This window comes from Ictalurus punctatus, chromosome 8, assembly GCF_001660625.3.
Source record: "Ictalurus punctatus breed USDA103 chromosome 8, Coco_2.0, whole genome shotgun sequence".
Taxonomy (NCBI): domain Eukaryota; kingdom Metazoa; phylum Chordata; class Actinopteri; order Siluriformes; family Ictaluridae; genus Ictalurus; species Ictalurus punctatus.
In genome coordinates this window covers 18,046,728-18,056,319 of record NC_030423.2, presented here as the reverse complement: position 1 = coordinate 18,056,319, position 9,592 = coordinate 18,046,728, and the positions used below count along the sequence as shown (strand labels likewise).

The window sequence follows — 9,592 nt, the reverse complement described above, 5'->3', positions numbered from 1 at the left end:
ATACATTAACCGAGCCATAGAAGTTACCAAATTTTTATGAGCCAATAATCGATGAAACCATTATTTATTTATTTATTTACTATTTCCGGATAAAGTTTTATAAAAAAAAAGTCATTTTTCTAAAAAGGTGAGTGCGTCGAAATTATAAACGAATAAATAATAATAAAAAATATATATACATATAATTAATTATTTTTTCCCCAAACAATTACGTCATTTGATTTTTTTAGGCTAAATCATACAGTTTTACAAATATATATAGTTGAGTGTTTATTGCTGAAGATGATGGGCCGAATGTAAAATTTCTCTTTCCGTGTTTGCACTAGCGCAGACTGTTCCTCCCTCGAGCTAGTGCACTTCCATGGAGACTGGGTAGCTAATGGCATGTCAGCTTCGCCACCTGACGTCACGCGAGTAGGGGCGTGGTTAAGAACTGTCATGGCGCCTTACCGGTGAACAGCTAATGCTTTAGCAAAACGCTTTGGAGCTTTACACCAGCGGGTTTAAAGAGCGTCGTATTTTTTAGGAACATTTGGATGTAAAGGATAAAGGAAATATGGGGACTGTACACGCAAGAGTAAGTTTATTTCCCACTGTTTTTAATCGACGAACCAAAGCAATGACCTCTGAACAGAGACAACCTCCAATACTTCTCTAGCTGTGAATTACAGAGTGGAAAATCAACACAGCCGGAGTGTGAGAGCTGTAGATGAAAAACAACAAAAAAAAGTTTGCTCTGATCAGATCTACACGAAATGTTCAACATAAATATGAACCAGAAAGTATGAATCGTGCTGCGTTTTAATCACAGGAGCTGATGATTACTATATTTACATTATTACAGAGTTGGCAATATATATATATATATATATATATATATATATATATATATATATATATATATATATATATATATATAAAATCATATACCGTGATATCTAATCAGGACACTATAGAGCTATACTTTTGATTGCTGATGTTCTTACTTTTTATGCAAATTAGGCTTGTCTACTTACATGTGCATAAATGTGCATCAAACCAAATCTTTAGATGTTGTTAGAATTAAACATTATTTCACTGCAAAGACACTCAAGACAAAATACATTTTTAAAAAGTTAGTTGGAAAATCACTTCTTTACTGTTTAATCAAGAAAATACTGTGCCCTATTTTTCAGTGTAAAATCTAATGTAACTCCAACAGTAATCAACAATTTGGGAAATTCTTTTCTTATAACCTTCTTAAGGATAGGAAGAAATATGTATGAAGGAAATTAATGAATGCAGGTCATGGAAACAGATTTTTCTGGTTCTGAGTATAGAAAAAAAACAACCCGTTTTTGATTGTGGTTTAAAGTGTTTCCGCTCACTTTTTAAAGAAAAATTGATATGTACAGTGCATCATCGTGACACATACCATGACATAATCTTTTTAGGGATAAATAATACGAAGTGATTGTGAAGTAGGCAGAGCTTATTTTTTATGCTGCCTGTAACAATATAAGATCCACATGAAATATTTAAGAACACTTTTTTGTTTTAATGGCTATAAAACTACGTTTTGGTTGAAACCAATATCCTGTCCAATCAGCTTTGAGGAAGAATGGTTTCTGTGTTATAGATGTATACCTGGAAATAGTATCGGAATTTATGTCAGTATTGTTATTGTATTGCTATGACACCCAGACCTACTGCACATAGACAAATTACTGCTGCAGCATATTGTGTAGCTTTAATAGCAATGTTCAGGTTTGTCTATAACCAACACCATTCAAGTATTTGCAAGTATTGCAAATCTTACTGCACTTATTTTTTATTTTTTAAATAAAATCATCTGTTTTTTCCACTCTAGAGTTTGGACCCTCTGCCGATGCAGGGGCCTGAGCTGGGGGTTCAGGCTGATGACCTGGATGTTGGAGAAGCAGAGTACGAGCCTCAGCAGGAAGTTCTGGAAAACAAAGATGTATGACTTGCTTTATTTATTCCAGAAAACAGAAGTATCTTTATTTATTGCAGGACAAACTTTTAAGACTGTGTCTAATTGTTTAGGTTGTAGTTCAGCATGTACATATAGATGGGCTTGGAAGGACTAAGGAAGACATCCTTACATATGAGATCGCAGATGTCTTCAGAGCCAAGAACTTGATAGACGTGAGTATGTGTATTCATCATGGCAATGCCAGTCCGGAGGATGTTCGGAACTGCATTTACATCGGAGTGCAGAAGTTTGCATCTCCCATGGTTTCTGGGTGAGAAAAGGGAAGTTTAGCTCTATTTTGCAGTGAAATGAGAGTGTATCACAAGAATTATGACAATAAAACACAAAGCCAGAAAAATAATTAGCAAAAAAACCCCACACTTAATTTAAAGAGAGCAGTATATGACATCTGACAGAGGTATAACAGATATGTCAGGATGTATGCGAGAATGTCCGGATTTGCTCAGTCTGGCAGAGATAGAACAGAGAGCTAAAGAAATGTTTATGTAGGGAATGAAACACTTGTGGTGGTGGTCTGTTCTAGAAAAATAATCAACAACTGGATGTTTTGATGCAACCTGATGGTGAAATCATATGAAATTACCCCAAAGTTAAGTAATTTAATATAACAGCATGCCCCAAAGTATTTAAACATTAAATTAAATGTTATTTGTCTCGTTCTAAGGGGATTCAAACTTTTGCACTCGACTGTAGTTCTGTTTTATTGAGTCATGAAGAGCTTAATTATGATTATTCAGGTATGTTAAAGCGTAATGTTTTTGAAATGTAAGGTTTTTGGAAACATTCAGTGCATCATGAGGACACCGGGACTGAAAACGAAATCCACTGTGGTGAGGTTTGCACTGATGACGGCAGTGGTGTAATGACTGTAATGCAATGAATGATGTGGTGTGTCGTACCTGTGGCGCAGGTGATGAAAAAGAGCCATGATGCCAGACAGAGACTGCTGCGTCTGGGAATATTCAGACAAGTGGAGGTCGTCATTGATACCTCACATGGTATGTTAATTTGACTAGCAGTAGTTCTCACTGAAACCATCATTTCATTGACATTGATTGAATGTACTGCATGATATAGGTGTGGACGCACTGCCTAATGGACTGGACGTCACATTTGAGGTGAAGGAGCTCAGGAGGATGACTGGAAGCTATAACACCATGGTTGGAAACAATGAGGGAAGCATGGTGAGTTAATAATACTTGTTAATAACAAGTACACCTGTTTTATTGCACAGAGATTGTTTGTTATTCATTCTGTCATATCTTTCCTTCATCTATAGAGAATATTCAAAAAGCACTGGCAATTTAATGAACAACTTTATTACAGGAAGTGAAGCATCACTGTTTTTGCTGATGTGATTTCAGGTGCTGGGTTTGAAACTGCCCAATGTTTTTGGCCGTGCTGAGAAGCTCACTTTTCAGTTCTCCTACGGCACAAAGGAAACGTCCTATGGCCTCTCTTTTTTCAAACCTCAAGCTGGACACTTTGAACGCAAGTATGTTTAGCAGCCTTGGTGCTAAAAACTGGTTTGTCATTAATAATTATACTACAGTGCTTTGAATTCTTGAGTCTGATTGGTCAGAAGTGGTTGACATCATATTCTGCAGTGACATGACTATGACGTAGTGTCTGCTGCTAGGTAAATCACAGGTTTATTTTAATGTACTCTGTGTAATATATTACGATTTCTATAGTAATTATTTACATAGTGACCTTTATGGCAGATGCATACAAAAAAGTACTTTAAGAAGGTGTCATTACTTAACAACCAAAAACATATAAACAATTTCAGTCAGTGTAAGCACTTTGAGGTAAAGCTGTCCCTTGGTAGGATGACAAGCTGATGACTAGAGAGGGGGGAAAAAGAGAGGCTGGTGAGGGAATGATAGTTTATAGTTATTACGTATAAAATAAATAATAACTGAAACAAACTTGTTTTGTGGACTTTCCACAACATTAAATGTAACTATAAATGAATAATATGTCATTGCTGTTTATAAGAGGAATAGAACACTTTAAGGAATGTGCTCTTATTGGAAAATAATCAACTTTGTGGTGGAAACATTTTGTTTTATTTCTTACTTTATCAGTTTTGGGTTTAAAGGAATACTCTAGCATAAAAAAGTAAGCATTCTTACTTGTTTATTTATCTTACTTGAGCATTTACTTAATCCCTACATGATCTATAGCATAGTACTTTAATATTTGAAAGGACAAATTATGCATATTTATATCTTAATTTGTAAACATTGAATAATTTATGAACGTATTTTTATTTTATTTTATTTTATTTTATTTTATTTTAGAATGCAAGGTTCCATGGAAAACCATAAAATGTCTTTGGTATGTCCCTCAGGAACTATTAAAGATTCAATGTAGAAACATTACAACCGATGTTTCTCTTTCAAAAGGCTTCCAAGTAGAAGCTAATAACTTGGGGAACCCTGTGTTTTGTAAAGGTTTAATCACAGTGCTTAACAAGAAGTGCATAGATTTCCACAATAAACAGGTTTCTAATGAAAAAAGGTTTCCCTTCATTTCTCAGAACAGGACAACTTCCCAATGTATTTTTTGTAATTGCTTGTATGATACAGATGCAGTAGGTAAAGATTAGGTTGAAAAACTCTGGAGTAATTCTTTAATGTGATTTAGCTTGGATTTTTTCATCTATGTTCAAAATATTCCCTGCTGACACTGAGCTTTGCTTTTGTAGTTTTTCTGTCAACATCTACAAAGTCACAGGGCAGTTCCCATGGAGCTCACTGAGAGAAACTGATAGAGGGATCTCCACAGAGTTCAGTGTAAGGCTTTTACTCTTATTTTCAGGTTTCCTGGTTTTCATGGCATCATGTCATTGTGCTCCATTTTGACGGTGTTTTGTTTGTCAGTTTCCTATCTGGAAGACGAACCACACGCTGAAGTGGGAGGGAGTGTGGAGGGAGCTCGGCTGTCTGGCACGCACTGCCTCCTTCGCTGTCAGAGAAGAAAGCGGCCACTCACTCAAGTCTTCCCTCGCCGTATGTATGCACTACAATAAAGACATAACCTGAGTAAAAATGCAGAGTTTAATATTTTGGTCTTTAAAATAAAGATTGTCCTTCTTTCTTGTGTTCTGACTGAGTCAATATTCCCTTCCCAGCATGCAATGTTTATTGACACGCGCAACTCTCCCATCCTACCTAAGAAAGGTGCCTTACTAAAGATCAACCAGGTCCGTATTTTGCTTTATATGAATAGAGAATTGAATAAACACTTTAGACTTGCATTAAAGCAACTTTTTTTCGTCACTGCAGGAGTTGGCAGGTTATACAGGTGGAGATGCCAGATTCCTGAAGGAGGACTTTGAAATTCAGCTCAATAAGCGACTCATCTGGGATTCGGTGAGGAGTAAAAGCACAGCTAGAAACTACAGTCTTGTCTGTACATTTTTCAGGCTTTACATTGGTTTCAGGTGTTTAAATGTTGGCCAATCTCTTCCCTGTAGGTCCTCTCGGCCTCTCTATGGGGGGGTCTGCTGCTTCCCTTCGGAGACAAACCCACGTCAATTGCTGACAGGTAAGTGAAAATTATTCCGCTAGATAGTGTTTTCTCAAGGAGAAGTGCAATCGGAATTTAGTTAAGCACTGTGACCTATTAAACTTTAGTGAAAACAGACCTCATACAACCCTTGGACAGCTACACCACATCACTGTTTAATTCTCAATTCTGATACGTCGAAATGTGTAGATTATTTTTCTATAACAAGACCTCTGACAACAGTTTCAGCTGCATGGTAAATCACATGTTGTTGCATCTTAAAGTTTTAAAGTTTTCTATCATGGGAAAGTCTTCAGGATTTCAGGTTTTACGGTTTCTTGGTAACATGATGTCCTTTTAAAAGTTTATATATTAACTATACCTTCAAACATATGTCATTCGATGTGTCATGTGTCACATGATGCGATGTTTCATTCTTTAATTAATAATAAATGTCATCATTGGAGAATTGCTGTGATTTAAGGGGAAATTAAAAAAAAAACGTCTGGACATGCTTTTATTGGAAGATGATCACCCTTTCATATAACAGCATGTGAAATGGTTTATTCATTATATAATGCTGTGGAATGTATAGTTCTGACATGTGAATGTAAACATCAGGTTTTATCTGGGAGGCCCCACCAGCGTAAGAGGTTTCAGCATGTACAGCATCGGACCACAGAGTGAAGGTAAGAAATGCAACACACTTGGTCTTGGTAATTTCATAGCAATTGATGATCGTGTTGAGCTAAATTCATATACAGTTCATTTGTAACTTGAATTGCTTCTGCACTCCAACTATATACTAGCAGTGAAAAAAATATGTGCATGAATTTTTATATAAAATATATAATGTGTGTGTGTGTGTGTGTGTGTGTATATATATATATATATATATATATATATATATATATATATATATATATATATATATATATATATATATACACACACACACACATTACTGTGCAAAAGTTTTTGATACCCTATTTTTTCCCTAAAAGTTTTCCCCAAACATTAGTTTTCTAGCACAAAAATATTTGTATGTCAGTAAAGAAAGCAGCATATTACGTAAGAGACAAAAATATAAACAAAATGAAGGCCGCTGGGTTTTGCTGCAAAAATAAGAAGCAAGTACAACAGTCAAAGTCTCCAGAAGAACTGTGGCTGGTTCTGAAAGATGCTCAATAAAACTTACAGCTCATTTCCTTATAAAACTGCACAACTTGTACCGGAGACTACTATTTTTATCTCTTTTTTTTTCCCCCACACCAAATATTGACTTTATTTCATTTACTACTGTTTACTGCTCATTACGGTATTTTTTAAAATGTATAAATATTTAATTTAATTATTTTTAAGGCATTTTTGCTCTACAGCATCTTTTTTTGCATGTGCCTAAAACTTTCGAACAATACGGTCTATATATGGATGAATGAAACTGACTCGCTGTTAATGGCAGGTGATTATCTGGGTGGAGAGGTGTACTGGGCCGGTGGGCTCCATCTGTACACTCCTCTACCATTCAGGCCAGGTCGTGGGGGCTTTGGAGACCTTTTCCGAACGCACTTCTTTCTCAATGCTGGAAACTTGTGCAACCTCAATTACGGTGAGTTGTACATCCACACACAAAAACCACTGGGTAAACTTTGACTTCTTTAATTTTATCCTCTAATTAGTATTTATACTTATCAGAACATGGCTTGGGCATCTCCATGGGCATTTGTGAGCTCATGTATGTAGGAGAGAGGAGTAAGCAGTGTTCAGCTGCCCTTGACACAGCATGAGCAGCAGTTCATTAAAATATGGTGGCTTCACATGTCTCAGAGGAACCAAATTGGAGAGAAAATGGGGAAAAATCCAAAAATATGAGATGACATGATCCTGAGCAGGAGTGTTTTTAGGATTTGAAAACATCAGGGCCTGAGCCCAAACATCAGGAGCTAGTATCGTTGTATATAAAATTGTGTGTGTGTATACCCGGTGTTGTCAGTAATCTAACCGCCTTCATTAAAAACAATCAGGCTATATTAAATCTGTTTAATATAGATGCAACAGTCGATTATAAACTAAATCTTGTGAAAAGACTGTTGATCCTGTTGTACGCTGCATCTGTCAATTCACTCATGCGTTAACTGGCAGATCCTGACCATTCAATATGGCAAATGGCGATGAATCGTGGTATTAAAATAATGTTGCCATTGAGGGATCTATGTATATACAGAGGTGCATGAAAGTTTGTGAAGCCTTTAGAATTTTCTATATGTCTGCAGAAATATGACCTAAAACATGAGATTTTTAAACAAGTCCTAAAATTAGACAACGAGAACCCAATTAAACAAACGAGCAAAAGCTCGAGAGAGAAATTTTAGCCGTTAGCATCCCATACTGTAAACAGTGACCGCACCGTACTAAGTTTAAACAAATAACATTTACTCAGTTCCTATCACATTTCCACTAAACTCCTGGGCAGTTCCAGGCAAAAAACATTCGGGGCTAGACTATAATCTTTTACGGCTTGAGGCCAGAAAGATTAGCCCTAGCGTCACCCTAGCATGTTTAATTCTTGCCGATGTGTGTTTATATTTGTAGGTGAAGGGCCTCGAGCGCATCTGAGTCGACTGGCCGAGTGTATCCGCTGGTCATACGGCGCAGGCATCGTGCTGCGTCTGGGGAACATCGCTCGACTTGAGCTCAATTACTGCATTCCCATGGGTGTCCAAAGTGGAGACAGGTACCAATTGGGGACAAAATCTAAAACTCGATTTCTCAAACCATCTATTCATATGTTTAAATATTTTGTAATTATTTAAAAAAATTCTGCCCCTGCTCAAACCCCACTTGTACTTGGCATTCAATGGTTGATTTTTAGGCAAAATCTGTTGTCAGCAAGTTTGAATTAAAACATTCTTTCTCAGGTGGCCTTTGTTATGTTATGATAATTGTAAGCAACTGAGCAGTAGTGAAAGCCCAATCTTCAGTCATCACCACTCAGAATCTATTCAAACAGCTAAACATGTCTAATATTCACATGTCTGGTATTTACACTTAGACATTTTCTTCATACTCTTCATGTATCTCTTTATCTTTATGTAGGATATGTGATGGAGTGCAGTTCGGAGCAGGCATTCGTTTCCTCTAACACCATGAAGCCATTAACGTATCTACTTGGGACAAAAAGAAGAGGATTTTATATGCAGATGAAATCTGTTTGAAACTTCTGTGCGGAGCTGGAATCTTCGTGGTTCAGTATCTTTGTGGGGTTTCAAATCGTTTTGGTTTTTTGGACACCACCCAAATGTATTGTTAGTACAGAAGTCTAAAACCAATATAATAATACGAAGAATGATCTAAGAACACTTACGTGTAGGGGAAATGACCTGTCAGTGCAGTTATGACTTGTCATATTTATTTGTCTGATCAGCAAAAAAAGTTAAATAAAAAAACTTTCCTCCCTTTATGAAAGCATTCTGTAATCTTGTGTGTTAACCCTTGAGTGTTAAGTGAGGAAAAAGATGCCGACTGTCTGCTCATGATGGCCTACTGAACATCTGCTCATGTTAAAAAAAAAAAAAAAGATTTATAGTGCACATATCAACATGTTTCCTGTACTGAGAAAAGAACTGCAAACATTTTTAACAAAACTCACTTACCATGGGAGTCTAGGTGAGGTTGTTGGGGCTTCAATAAATTTTAATGCAAAATTCTGTAGAACGTTTTAATGAATTCTTCTGTCAAAGGGTTGAAAATTGAGCAAAAAATCGGGATGTCAGTTCAGAGACGAGAGAAATTGTGGTTACAGCGTTGGTCTAGTGAAGTATGGTTAAAACTTTACTGTAGGAAAAGCATAAATAACTGGACTTTTGCTGGAATTAAACTGCCTAAGACCAGTTTGGGTATCACTCATAACAATAAATCTTTATTGTTCGATGGTTGTAGGTTTAAATTTTGAGATATATAGTCACATACTGTGTTAATGTTTATTGATAGCATTCAGCAACAGCCCTTTCATTATAAATATGTTTTTGCTTTTAGAAGTGATTCTGTGGTCATTCTACATACACTACAGATGCAATGGAT

General features: G+C 36.3%; 1 protein-coding gene across 1 annotated transcript; it reads left to right on the top strand.

Annotated features, from left to right (window-relative positions):
• Positions 1 to 407: 407 nt before the first annotated feature.
• On the top strand, positions 408 to 8,977 carry samm50 (SAMM50 sorting and assembly machinery component). Its single transcript, XM_017475061.2, has 15 exons — positions 408 to 577; positions 1,850 to 1,960; positions 2,047 to 2,148; positions 2,907 to 2,994; positions 3,074 to 3,180; positions 3,361 to 3,491; positions 4,710 to 4,797; positions 4,885 to 5,013; positions 5,136 to 5,207; positions 5,290 to 5,376; positions 5,481 to 5,551; positions 6,134 to 6,201; positions 6,975 to 7,121; positions 8,105 to 8,246; positions 8,609 to 8,977. The coding sequence occupies exons 1-15, from the start codon at positions 557 to 559 to the stop codon at positions 8,652 to 8,654; spliced, it is 1,410 nt and encodes a 469-aa protein (XP_017330550.1). The 5' UTR covers positions 408 to 556; the 3' UTR covers positions 8,655 to 8,977.
• The last annotated feature ends 615 nt before the right edge of the window (positions 8,978 to 9,592 follow it).